Source organism: Odontesthes bonariensis, chromosome 18 (assembly GCF_027942865.1).
Source record: "Odontesthes bonariensis isolate fOdoBon6 chromosome 18, fOdoBon6.hap1, whole genome shotgun sequence".
Lineage (NCBI taxonomy): Eukaryota > Metazoa > Chordata > Actinopteri > Atheriniformes > Atherinopsidae > Odontesthes > Odontesthes bonariensis.
This window is the reverse complement of record NC_134523.1, coordinates 27136124-27149848: the sequence shown is the minus strand read 5'-3', so window position 1 is coordinate 27149848 and position 13725 is coordinate 27136124. Positions and strand designations below refer to the sequence as shown.

Genomic DNA, 13725 nt, shown 5'->3' with positions numbered 1-13725 from the left:
ATTCATATCTAGTTTGGTGCAAATCGGATGATGCATGTGAGATTTAGAGCTGAACGTATGCAAACGGCGAGGGATTGGAATGTGCCATTAAGCCACGCCCACACTATTTTGTAGGTCCTGACAAGACGCACAGGTGTGCTGAGTTTCATGATTGTCGGTGAAAGCATGGCTTGGATCTGATGTTTTTAGATGTTCTAGGGGGCGCTGTGGAGGTATTAGGCCACGCCCATCAAATATTGGACTGCACACCTGTTGGGGGGCGGATTAGGACCGATCCCAGTGAGTTTGGTGCATCTCGGCTCAAAACTGTAGAATTTAGAGCCAAACGTATGGTAACGGCGTGATGTCTGACTTCACCAAGACGCCATAGCCACGCCTTCAACTGAAAACTGTTGGTGCTTTAAAGCAAGTTAGACCAACTTGTTATCTGTATTCTGACACAAGATCATGTTGATTAGGTGAAGGGGGCCAGAAATGGAGCTTTCCAAGTAAAAAAAGTGACTTCCTGTTCTGAGGGGGCGGGGCTTAGATGACGTCAGCATATGACCACATAGGATTGTCATGCATCCAACATGGATGACTCATACCAAGTTTGGTGCAGATTAAACTCTTTAAGTGAAAGTTATAGCATTTCGTTTACATTGGCGAGTACGCCAAGTTCGCAGCTTGGCCAAGCCCCCTAAACATGCTCAAAAACTCAAGTCTTCTGATAACTTTTGTTCCCCCATCCCTTAACTGCATACTGACCAAAAATGAAGTCCGTAGCTCAAAATCCCTGGGGCGTGAAAATTTTCCTGCGAGGTGTGTAAATATGAAAAATGGCCAAAATTTGCCCTTTGACCCAAAATGGCCGCCTCCTTGTACGTTTTAGAGCATACCTCCAAGAGACTTTTGTTCTTGATTTGAGGCGATCTACGTACATACCGAGTTTCAGATCTCTACGACGTACGGTTCGGTCTATCTCACGTTAGGTGGCGCTGTAGAGCAGTTTGGCCACGCCCACTTTCGACTCCATTAAAAACATGCAGTTTCACGCGGGGGACAATTTTGGGCAAAGTTTCGGGAGTTTTCGAATACGTTAAGGCATCCCCATTTGCGATTCCGTGCGGAAAAGAAAAAGAATCATAATAATAATAGTGAAATCCTTCAGTTACAATAGGCCTTCGCAGCGCTTAGCTGCTCGGGCCTAATAATAATAGTGAAATCCTTCAGTTACAATAGGCCTTCGCAGCGCTTAGCTGCTCGGGCCTAATAATAATAACAAGAACTGCAAGCAGTGATAACGGCCCTCGCAGCCAAGCGCAGCTCCGGCCTTGCGACCGCCTGACCGCCTGCACCGCCGACCCGACGTGGTCGTCGACGCTATCCCGCGTCTCCCGCGCCTGTCCACCGGGCGGAGCGTGCGACGAATCTCTCAAATCGCCTTCAGTCCATGTCAGTACGACACCAGTGGCACGTGTTCAGAGTTGGAGCAATATCTCACCTTCCAGACAGGAGTTACTGTCACTTCCTGTTTTGTGAGGGGGGGGTTTAACGACTTCACAAATGTACCACCCCAACGTGTGAAGGGCTGCTCCGTAATGATGCACAAAAAATATGGTGCAAATCGGATGATGTCTCAAGGAGATATAGCAGTTTACATGATATAGGGGGCGCACTGGAGTCACACTCCAATATAATCCTATTGGGCTCTTTAGATGTGAACAAAGGTCATTCATATCTAGTTTGGTGCAAATCGGATGATGCATGTGAGATTTAGAGCCGAACGTATGAGAAACGGCGAGGGATTGGAATGTGCCATTAAGCCACGCCCACACTATTTTGTAGGTCCTGAAGAGACGCACAGGTGTGCTGAGTTTCATGATTGTCGTTAAAAGCATGGCTTGGGGCTGATGTTTTTAGATGTTCTAGGGGGCGCTGTGGTGGCATTAGGCCACGCCCATCAAATATTGGACTGCATACCTGTTGGGGGGCGGATTAGGATCGATCTCAGTGAGTTTGGTGCATCTCGGCTAAAAACTGTGGAATTTAGAGCCAAACGTATGGTAACGGCGTGATGTCTGACTTCAACAAGCCGCCATAGCCATGTCTTCACCTGAAAACTGTTGGTGCTTTAAAGCAAGTGAGACCAACTTGTTTTCTGTATTCTCACACAACTTCATGTTTATTAGGTGAAGGGGGTCAGAGATGGAGCTTTCCAAGGAAAAAAAGTGACTTCCTGTTCTGAGGGGGCGGGGCTTAGATGACGTCAGCATACGACCACATAGGATTGACAAGCATCCAACATGGATGACTCATACCAAGTTTGGTGCAGATTGAACTTTTTAGGTGAAAGATATAGCGTTTCGTTTACACTGGCGAGTACGCCAAGTTCGCCGCTTGGCCAAGCCCCCTAAACATGCTCAAAAACTCAAGTCTTCTGATAACTTTTGTGCCCCCATCCCTTAACTGCATACTGACCAAAAATGAAGTCCGTAGCTCAAAATCCCTGGGGCGTGAAAATTTTCCTGCGAGGTATGTAAATATGAAAAATGGCCAAAATTTGCCCTTTGACCCAAAATGGCCGCCTCCTTGTACGTTTTAGAGCATACCTCCAAGAGACTTTTGTTCTTGATTTGAGGCGATCTACATACATACCGAGTTTCAGATCTCTACGACGTACGGTTCGGGCTATCTCACGTTAGGTGGCGCTGTAGAGCAGTTTGGCGACGCCCACTTTCGAGTACATTAAAAACATGTGATTTCACGCGGGGGACAATTTTGGGCAAAGTTTCAGGAGTTTTCGAATACGTTCAGGCATCCCCATTCGCGATTTCGCGCGGAAAAGAAAAAGAATAAGAACAAGAACTGCAAGCAGTGATAACGGCCCTCGCAGCCAAGCGCAGCTCCGGCCATGCGACCGCCTGACTGCCGGCACCGCCGCCCCGACGTGGTCACTGCCGCCGTCACGCGTCTCCCGCGCCCGTCCACCGGGCAGAGCGTGCGACGAATCTCTCAAATCGCCTTCAGTCCACGTCAGTACGACACCAGTGGCACGTGTTCAAAGTTGGAACGATATCTCACCTTCCAGACAGGAGTTACCGTCACTTCCTGTTTTGTGGGGGCGGGGTTTAATGACGTCAGAAATATACCACGCCAACGTGTCAAGCGCCGCTCCGTAATGATGCAGAAAAAATATGGTGCAGATCGGATGATGTCTAAAAGAGATATAGCTGTTTAAATGATCTAGGGGGCGCAGTGGAGTCACACTCCAATATAATCCTATCGGGCTCTTTAGATGTTAACAAAGGTCATTCATATCTAGTTTGGTGCAAATCGGATGATGCGTGTGAGATTTAGAGCCGAACGTATGCAAACGGCGAGGGATTGGAATGTGCCATTCTCGCCACGCCCACACTATTTTGTAGGTCTTGACAAAACGCACAGGTGTGCTGAGTTTCATGATTGTCGGTGAAAGCATGGCTTGGGGCTGATGTTTTTAGTTTTTCTAGGGGGCGCTGTGGAGGCATTAGGCCACGCCCATCAAATATTGGACCCCACACCTGTTGGGGGGTGGATTAGGATTGATCCCAGTGAGTTTGGTACATCTTGGCTAAAAACTGTAGAATTTAGAGCCAAACGTATGGTAACGGCGTGATGTCTGACTTCACCAAGCCACCATAGCCACGCCTTCAACTGAAAACTTTTGGTGCTTTAAAGCAAGTGAGACCAACTTGTTATCTGTGTTCTCACACAAGATCATGTTGATTAGGTGAAGGGGGCCAGAGATGGAGCTTTCCAAGTAAAAAAAGTGACTTCCTGTTCTGAGGGGGCGGGGCTTAGATGACGTCAGCATATGACCACATAGGATTGACATGCATCCAACATGGATGACTCATACCAAGTTTGGTGCAGATTGAACTTTTTAGGAGAAAGTTATAGCGTTTCGTTTACATTGGCGAGTACGCCAAGTTCGCCGCTTGGCCAAGCCCCCTAAACATGCTCAAAAACTCAAGTCTTCTGATAACTTTTGTGCCCCCATCCCTTAACTGCATATTGACCAAAGATGAAGTCCGTAGCTCAAAATCCCTGGGGCGTGAAAATTTTCCTGCGAGGTGTGTAAATATGAAAAATGGCCAAAATTTGCCCTTTGACCCAAAATGGCCGCCTCCTTGTACGTTTTAGAGCATACCTCCAAGAGACTTTTGTTCTTGATTTGAGAAGATCTACGTACATACCGAGTTTCAGATCTCTAGGACGTACGGTTCGGGCTATCTCACGTTAGGTGGCGCTATAGAGCAGTTTGGCGACGCCCACTTTCGAGTACATTAAAAACATGCAGTTTCACGCGGGGGACAATTTTGGGTAAAGTTTCGGGAGTTTTCGAATACGTTAAGGCATCCCCATTCGCGATTCCGCGCGGAAAAGAAAAAGAATCATAATAATAATAGTGAAATCCTACAGATACAATAGGCCTTCGCAGCGCTTAGCTGCTCGGGCCTAATAAACAAGAACTGCAAGCAGTGATAACGGCCCTCGCAGCCAAGCGCAGCTCCGGCCATGCGACCGCCTGACCACCGGCACCGCCGCCCCGACGTGGTCATCGACGCCGTCAAGCGTCTCCCGCGCCCGTCAACCGGGCGGTGCGTGCAACAAATCTCCCAAATCGCCTTCAGTCCACGTCAGTACGACACCAGTGGCACGTGTTCAAAGTTGGAGCGATATCTCACCTTCCAGACAGGAGTTACCGTCACTTCCTGTTTTGTGGGGGCGGGGTTTAGCGACGTCAGACATATAGCACGCCAACGTTTCAAGCGCCGCTCCGTATTGATGCACAAAAAATATGGTGCAGATCGGATGATGTCTCAAGGAGACATAACTGTTTATATTATCTAGGGGGCGCAATGGAGTCACACTCCAATATAATCCTATTGGGCTCTTTAGATGTGAACAAAGGTCATTCATATCTAGTTTGGTGCAAATCGGATGATGCATGTGAGATTTAGAGCCGAACGTATGCAAACGGCGAGGGATTGGAATGTGCCATTCTCGCCACGCCCACACTATTTTGTAGGTCCTGACAAGACGCACAGGTGTGCTGAGTTTCATGATTGTCGGTGAAAGCATGGCTTGGGGCTGATGTTTTTAGTTGTTCTAGGGGGCGCTGTGGAGGCTATAGGCCACGCCCATCAAATATTTGACTGCACACCTGTTGGGGGGCGGATTAGGATCGATCCCAGTGAGTTTGGTGCATCTCGGCTCAAAACTGTAGAATTTAGAGCCAAACGTATGGTAACGGCGTGATGTCTGACTTCACCAAGCAGCCATAGCCACGCCTTCAACTGAAAACTTTTGGTGCTTTAAAGCAAGTTAGACCAACTTGTTTTCTGTATTCTGACACAAGATCATGTTGATTAGGTGAAGGGGGCCAGAAATGGAGCTTTCCAAGTAAAAAAAGTGACTTCCTGTTCTGAGGGGGCGGGGCTTAGATGACGTCAGCATATGACCACATAGGATTGACATGCATCCAACATGGATGACTCATACCAAGTTTGGTGCAGATTGAACTTTTTAGGTGAAAGATATAGCATTTCGTTTACACTGGCGAGTACGCCAAGTTCGCCGCTTGGCCAAGCCCCCTAAACATGCTCAAAAACTCAAGTCTTCTGATAACTTTTGTGCCCCCATCCCTTAACTGCATACTGACCAAAAATGAAGTCCGTAGCTCAAAATCCCTGGGGCGTGAAAATTTTCCTGCGAGGTGTGTAAATATGAAAAATGGCCAAAATTTGCCCTTTGACCCAAAATGGCCGCCTCCTTGTACGTTTTAGAGCATACCTCCAAGAGACTTTTGTTCTTGATTTGAGGCGATCTACATACATACCGAGTTTCAGATCTCTACGACGTACGGTTCGGTCTATCTCACGTTAGGTGGCGCTGTAGAGCAGTTTGGCCACGCCCACTTTCGACTCCATTAAAAACATGCAGTTTCACGCGGGGGACAATTTTGGGCAAAGTTTCGGGAGTTTTCGAATACGTTAAGGCATCCCCATTTGCGATTCCGTGCGGAAAAGAAAAAGAACAAGAACTGCAAGCAGTGATAACGGCCCTCGCAGCCAAGCGCAGCTCCGGCCTTGCGACCGCCTGACCGCCGGCACCGCCGCCCCGACGTGGTCATCGACGCCGTGACGCGTCTCCCGCGCCCGTCCACCAGGCAGAGCACGCGACGAATCTCCCAAATCGCCTTCAGTCCACGACAGTATGACACAAGTGGCCCGTGTTCAAAGTTGGAGCGACATATCACCTTCCAGAAAGGAGTTACCGTCACTTCCTGTTTTGTGGGGGCAGGGTTTAGTGACATCAGAAATGTACCACGCCAAAGTGTCAAGCGCCGCTCCGTAATGATGCACAAAAAATATGGTGCAGATCGGATGTTGTCTCAAGGAGATATAGCTGTTTAAATGATCTAGGGGGCGCAGTGGAGTCACACTCCAATATAATCCTATTGGGCTCTTTAGAGGTTAACAAATGTCATTCATATCTAGTTTGGTGCAAATCGGATGATGCGTGTGAGATTTAGAGCCGAACGTATGCAAACGGCGAGGGATTGGAATGTGCCATTCTGCCACGCCCACACTATTTTGTAGGTCCTGACAAGACGCACAGGTGTGCTGAGTTTCATGATTGTCGGTGAAAGCATGGCTTGGGGCTGATGTTTTTAGATGTTCTAGGGGGCGCTGTGGAGGCATTAGGCCACGCCCATAAAATATTGGACCCCACACCTGTTGGGGGGTGGATTAGGATCGATCCCAGTGAGTTTGGTGCATCTCAGCTCAAAACTGTAGAATTGAGAGCCAAACGTATGGTGACGGCGTGATGTCTGACTTCACCAAGCCGCCATAGCCACGCCTTCAACTGAAAACTGTTGGTGCTTTAAAGCAAGTGAGACCAACTTGTTATCTGTATTCTGACTCAAGATCATGTTGATTAGGTGAAGGGGGCCAGAGATGGAGCTTTCCAAGGAAAAAACGTGACTTCCTGTTCTGAGGGGGCGGGGCTTATATGACGTCATCATTTGACCACATAGGATTGACATGCATCCAACATGGATGACTCATACCAAGTTTGCTGCAGATTGAACTTTTTAGGTGAAAGATATAGCGTTTCGTTTACACTGGCGAGTACGCCAAGTTCGCGGCTTGGCCAAGCCCCCTAAACATGCTCAAAAACTCAAGTCTTCTGATAACTTTTGTGCCCCCATCCCTTAACTGCATACCGACCAAAGATGAAGTCCGTAGCTCAAAATCCCTGGGGCGTGAAAATTTTCCTGCGAGGTGTGTAAATATGAAAAATGGCCAAATTTTGCCCTTTGACCCAAGATGGCCGCCTCCTTGTACGTTTTAGAGCATACCTCCAAGAGACTTTTGTTCTTGATGTGAGGCGATCTACATACACACCGAGTTTCAGATCTCTACGACGTACGGTTCGGGCTATCTCACGTTAGGTGGCGCTGTAGAGCAGTTCGGCGACGCCCACTTTCGACTCCATTAAAAACCTTTGATTTCACGCGGGGGACAATTTTGGGTAAAGTTGCGTGAGTTTTCGAATACGTTAAGGCGTCCCCATTTGCGATTCCGGGCGGAAAAGAAACAGGAATAATAATAATAATAATAATAATAGTGAAATCCTACAGATACAATAGGCCTTCGCAGCGCTTAGCTGCTCGGGCCTAATAATAGTGAAATCCTACAGATACAATAGGCCTTCGCAGCGCTTAGCTGCTCGGGCCTAACAAGAACTGCAAGCAGTGATAACGGCCCTCGCAGCCAAGCGCAGCTCCGGCCTGGCGACCGCCTGACCGCCGGCACCGCCGCCCTGACGTGGTCATCGACGCCGGCACGCGTCTCCCTCACCCGTGCACCGGGCGGAGCGTGCGACAAATCTCGTATTTGAATAAAATCATGTTTTATCAGATTTTATAAGTTTGCAATTCATGATTGAACACTTGGACACCTGGTAAAACTGAAGTCATTTATAAACAACTGTCTGTTATATAAATAATTAAAGGTGATAGAGAATGGTTGAATGGGGCATTAATCCTTGTTCTGTGATGTGATATGTAGGCCCAAAAAATTGGTTGGGTATGTAATGGCTCAGAACCCCCCTAAAAATTTCTCTGAAACAGCTGTTACTATGCTGGGTTTAGAATGCGTTTTTTTCGTCGTTTCAGAGCTTATCTGGCAACTTCATTATGAAATATAAGTTGCAGTTGCTTGTTTCATAAGAATCAGAATTCGTTTTATTGCCATTGTTAGTGAACAGTGTTCACTAGTTGCGAAGGTCTAACTAGGGATTTGCTGCGGCGTAAGGTTCAAACATGTAACATAGGATAAAAAATAAAGAATAGAAAATGTATGAATATAAAATGTACAAGGTGTGTACAACAATACACAGTATCCAATATACAGAGCAACAACAGTGCAGCTTCATTAGTGCAATTTTAATGATGGTAAGGTGACTGGGGCAGGTTATGAGGTGATTATGAAGTGTTCATAAGTCCAACTGCAAGGGGGAAAAACTGTTTTTGTGACGGGAGGTTATGGTTCGAATGGACCGAAGCCTCCTGCCCGAGGGGAGTGGTGCAAATAGTCCATGTGCAGCGTGAGAAGGGTCAGCTGTGATCCGATCTGCTCGCTCCATAGTCTTGGAGAGGTGCAGGTCATGGATAGATGGGAGGCTGCAGCCCATCACCTTCTCAGCTTTGCGCACAGCTTGCTGCAGTCTGGGTCTGTCCCTGTCGGAACTGACCATGAGCTGCTCGGAACGGAGCTTTGTGAAACTGTAGTCAGTGAAATGCGCAGCGCAGCGCAAAGGAAAAGTCGGCGGTTGGGGAAGCTTTTAAAAATAAATAAAAGCCATTGATTGCAAACATTGCTTTCCGGGGGAAGAATAGTCCGCTTTTACAGCCTCGAAAGGTACACAAGTTCCTGTTTCTCGCCAAAGGGGCGTGTGTGAAACGGAGTGGCTGTGGACTTGGGTGCGGGGGGGGGCGATTGCTGAAAAAGTTACGTCACTTTTTCACAAAAATGGATAGGGGGATATATATTAAAAAGGGGAGTACTTGAAACAGAGGTTCTGACACTTGCTGGCACTTCATGAGTACTCCCCACAGCGGGGAGACTCAGGACTAACACCAAAAACGGGGAAAAGACGATTTGGATTCTCTATCCCCTCTAAGTAATGTCACAAGCTGGATTCGAACCGGCGTCATAAAATGAGATGGGGTTCAGAAACATGTGAAATATCCACTAGGCTACAGATCATTATTGGAAATCAAGAGTGTCAAAGAGTTTATATTCATAGTTAAGACTCGCGATGCAGCACTGTGACGTCATGTGAAACCCTCCTATAGCCTGTGTTCTTTATCACGTGATTCTTTTGGGGCTGGCCGGCCTGGTTTAAACAGGTCGATTTCGTCAGTCGCTCTCAGTTCATGAATGTTCTCCGGACGTTTAATGAGCTTAAAGTTTTCAAACAGTTGAAAAACTGCTGAACGCTTTTTCTTCCCTTTTTTTGCAAATCTTCGATTGTTGGACTTTATCTTTCCGAGGTAAGTTTTGTTAAGTTATTTTGTTTTAATCAGTTAAGTTTGACCGTGATTCTGTTTTGATAATTAATACTTTGAAGTTTATTGAAAATTACTGTTTGAAAATATCAATCTTTTTGTAAAGAGAAAATACGAAAGAATGAATTAATGTAATATTAACTGTGTAAGGTAAGGGCGTTAATAGTGTGTTTTTTGGGACGCTCTCGGTGGCTTGCTGTCGGTGGCTTGCGTGCCTCGTGCTGCGTTTAATAGCATGGCTGCTAACAAAAGGCTGCAATGTAAACGAACGGGGAGACTGGCGTTCTTACGCTAGCATCCTGCCAATATGGTGGATAGGGACGGGCCGCTGTACTACGACGATTGTCAATAGTCTGTTCACTTTTCTTCGGTTGAAATTAAAAAGGATTTTGTTTTATTGATAATTGTGTAGCAAATGTAGACGGTATTTAAATTACATGCGTTTTTAAGGAGAACTCCGGTATTTTCAACATTAAGCCTCATTGCTGAGAGAGGGAAGACATGTTTGTAGTTCTCTCGCACTGGAAATGCAATACACCTAGCCGCATTTCTGGTGCGAGAGAACTACAAACATGGCCTAAATCAAAAAAGCGCTGAGGGGGGTTTTAAAACATTGCAGACGACTCAGAAAAGAGGCTTAATGTTGAAAATACCAGAGTTTTCTTTTAATAAGCCGCAAAGGTGTGTTTTTTTTTTGTTTGTTTTTTTTGTGCTGCTGTTTTAAAAATAAGTGACTGATTTTGATAAGCTATTTAAAGTAAAGGCTGCCGTCGGCAACCTTTATTTAGTCATATTAGCTTGAACTGTTTTGGGATTCTGGAAGTAGAATATTAAATGGGCTGTTTAGGAAAATTCCCGAATTCTGTAGCTTTCTCTAAAGCCTGTAATCATGCTTGCAAAAATCGAGCGCTCCCGGCTGTTTTTAACCAGTCACGTTAGGTTTATTATTTCTCTATCTGAGCAGAACAGTCACCAACCACGTGTTCCAAGCTGAGCGTGAGTCTGCCCCTTGCTTGTGTGCGCGCACACTGGTGTGAACTCACGTGCACAACCTCGTCCACAGAGGGGGAGTGACCTGAAAGTCGGAAAATTCGAAATTAAACAACTTTCAGGTCCTTCCCCCTCTGTGGACGAGTTTGTGCACGTGAGTTCACACCAGTTAGCGCGCACACACCAGGGGGCTTGCAAGGGCTTGCATTGTTTTGTTTCATGTTTGGAATGATCAATAGAGAGCAGAGGAGCTTGGTTTTATCTGTTATACTATTAAATATATATATATTAAAACTTTTATACTTGTTAAAAGTATCATGATATCATAAGTTGGAGAGTGCAGTCCTAGTTAAATTTTTTTTTCATGTTTATCCATGAGGATTGAATGTTCCTTTTCAATGGTTTTATGTATTTACTGGCTTTCACTGTGCAGAAAACTTTCAAATCATTTGCACTCAACTTAACATGACTGCTTACTTTCATAATTAGGATAAATCGTAGTATTTGCTCTTGTAAATATATGTATTTTTAACAGATTTTAGTAGTTGTCTTTTTGTATATTGTCTTCTCATCATTGAGACTGTGCTGTAATCCCTTATGTTTTTGTCATATTTCTCTAATGTCAATTTGCAGATGCCACGAACTAGTCGTAGATCTCAAGCTGCTCGTCGCCGTGCTGAGGCTTCGCCTGTTCAGCGCATTGGCGTACCAACGCCATCCAGTGACTTTGTTGGCCGTGAGTATCATTTATATATTATTAAAGAATGGAGAGTATTTGTATATTCTGTGTGCTAATATATATTGTTTTCAGTGATTAATATATATCTTTTCCTTTATAGGCCGCGGAACTGGGCGGCGACACAAAGCGAACGAATGGCCAATCAGCGAGCATACTGGGCGTCGTCACAAGCTGGTCATTCCGGATGGGAGCCTTGATAAGAAAGTATGAAAATTTTCATGCTATTCAAATATACAATGTAGAAATGGATTGCTTATTGTCAGTTTGCTATAATTTGTCTTTTTTTTTTTTCCTCCCATAGCTGGTTCTTGTTATCGGGGCGTCCCATTTGCGGTCCTTGGCAGATGGCATTGTTAAAATGCAAGGAGGTTTCGTATCTTTTGCCTTTATGTCGACTCCAGGGGCTGACGCAGATCAGCTGCGCAAGGAGGTTGAGAAGGTCGTACTTCCTCGTCGTCCTGACGCTATTTGCGTTTTTGCTCCATCCAACAACCTCACGTCCAGCATCAACCACCAAGAGGCAGGACGGGCCTTTAAGTTGTACCTTGAGGCAGTTCGTGAGCACTGCACTAAGGTGTGTTATTTTATTTTCAAGTCAAGTTTATTTATATAGCGCATTTCAGACACAAGTGCAATTCAATGTGCTTCACATTAAAAAAGGAATAAGAAGAATAAACGTAACAAAAGAGAAATAAAAAAAACTTAAAACACCAAGCATCAGTAGTTGATGTATTTGTAAATAAAGTAATTTGATAATGCAATTCTTCCTCTAGGTGTTCTGTATCGGTATGATTCCACGCTTGACGGAATCCATGGAGAAACAGGAGCTATTCCAGCAGGAGTATCATCGTGTTTCGGCAAATCTAAGTATGGAGTAAAATAATTCTGAGTTCATTTCCAGTATTTTGATGGCAGTTGTCTTTGGTGAAAAGGATGTTTGTATAATTATACATATTTTTCTTTTCAGAGATGCCGTTTTATTCCATTGCCGAGGACTTCCCCCTAAGTCGCGTCGATCTGTGGAGTTATGATGGAGTAAGTACAATCTTATTCTGAAGTTAGAAAGTGGTGAGAATTTATATTCAATACTTATTTTACTTGTCTGTTTTGCTGATTTATATACCTTTTATTTTGGTTTAGATTCACCTTGACGACAACAAGGGGATGCGCATCCTCAGTGATCGCATTTGGGTGTTTGCGCATCAGTTCCTGGAGCTGTCTGCACCCAAGCCACTGGCCACGAGTCAGGCAGCTGCCCCGTATAAGCCGAGGTATGTGCCACGTCTGGTTGTGAAGGGAGTGGAACGAGTCCCACGTCCACCGCCTCCAGAGTGGACAACCGTGAGATACGGCAGGAAGGTAAGGAAGCTTGTTGTTCCCAATGTACTTTTATGCAAGGATGGGATTTAAGTTGGTGTGTAATGTTCTGAAATGGCTTTTGTGTGTTCTTTTTATAGAGGAGCCATTCGGGGGAATCTGACTCTGATTCACCCAAGGAAAGGGTGGTTCCTGATAAGGTGAGTGTTTCACAACCACTTGTTGTAAAGCATTTTTAATGTGATTAGTATATTCATTATTTCAATTTTTGTGTAACAGATTGCTACTCCAGTTTTGAAGGAGTGTTACATCCCCCTGAATCCTGTTCGTTTTTCACCTGAGTTGTTGGTTGCCATGGAAAAAGTTTCTCCAATGGCAGTGGCAGATGTTCACACAGGCAACGAGGTAAGTTGCAGCAAAGTGTATTTAAAAACAGTCTCAGTATTGTCATTTAGAAAAGACACAGATCTGACATGTTGTTTGTGTTATAGATGAAGCCTGTGGAACGTCTCAAGAAACCAGCTGTCTTAAGGACCAGGCGTGTGAGACAGCAGGTTTGTAAAACCTTAAGCGAGTTAACTTTTCAGAACTTCAATGCGGATAATTGTTCATAATTAATTTATTTGTCTTTGTCTTTCAGGTTTCAGCCACACCGAGCGTAACTCCTGCCGCTGTTGGTGTGGGGCTTGTGTCCGTGAAGAAGAATGTAAGTGTGGTCCATATTTAGCTTTTTATTATGTTAAATATGTAAGTAATATGAAACCATAAAGTGTATTATTGAAAACACTTGGTCTAAATTATTTGGAATCTTGGTTTAAATTCAGATGAGTTAATGTAATGATTTTGTTTTATAGGTTGAGGCAACATCCAAACAGGTGGATGTCTGCGATGTGGTGCCTTCTCCCCATCCTCGGGAGGTGTCTGACTGTCCTGGTTTGGTGTCTGTCTGTCCGTCCGAGCTCGTTTCTGACCGGGAGGTTTGTATAACAACATTTTTGGTAGTAAATTTAAAGAAATGAATACAAATGAAAGAAATTATGTTTTCTAATGTCGTTGTAGATGCTTGAGGTGTCGG

At 45.2% G+C, this 13725-nt stretch overlaps 2 protein-coding genes across 2 annotated transcripts in view; one reads left to right on the top strand and one right to left on the bottom strand.

Annotated features, from left to right (window-relative positions):
• Positions 1 to 13725, bottom strand: part of nudcd1 (NudC domain containing 1) — a 462800-nt gene that overhangs the window by 377976 nt on the left and 71099 nt on the right. The window lies entirely within an intron of this gene.
• Positions 11179 to 13377, top strand: LOC142368186 (uncharacterized). The gene is made up of 10 exons (XM_075450324.1): positions 11179 to 11330; positions 11434 to 11537; positions 11635 to 11907; positions 12107 to 12200; positions 12301 to 12368; positions 12474 to 12692; positions 12791 to 12850; positions 12930 to 13055; positions 13142 to 13204; positions 13291 to 13377. The coding sequence occupies exons 1-10, from the start codon at positions 11192 to 11194 to the stop codon at positions 13375 to 13377; spliced, it is 1233 nt and encodes a 410-aa protein (XP_075306439.1). The 5' UTR covers positions 11179 to 11191.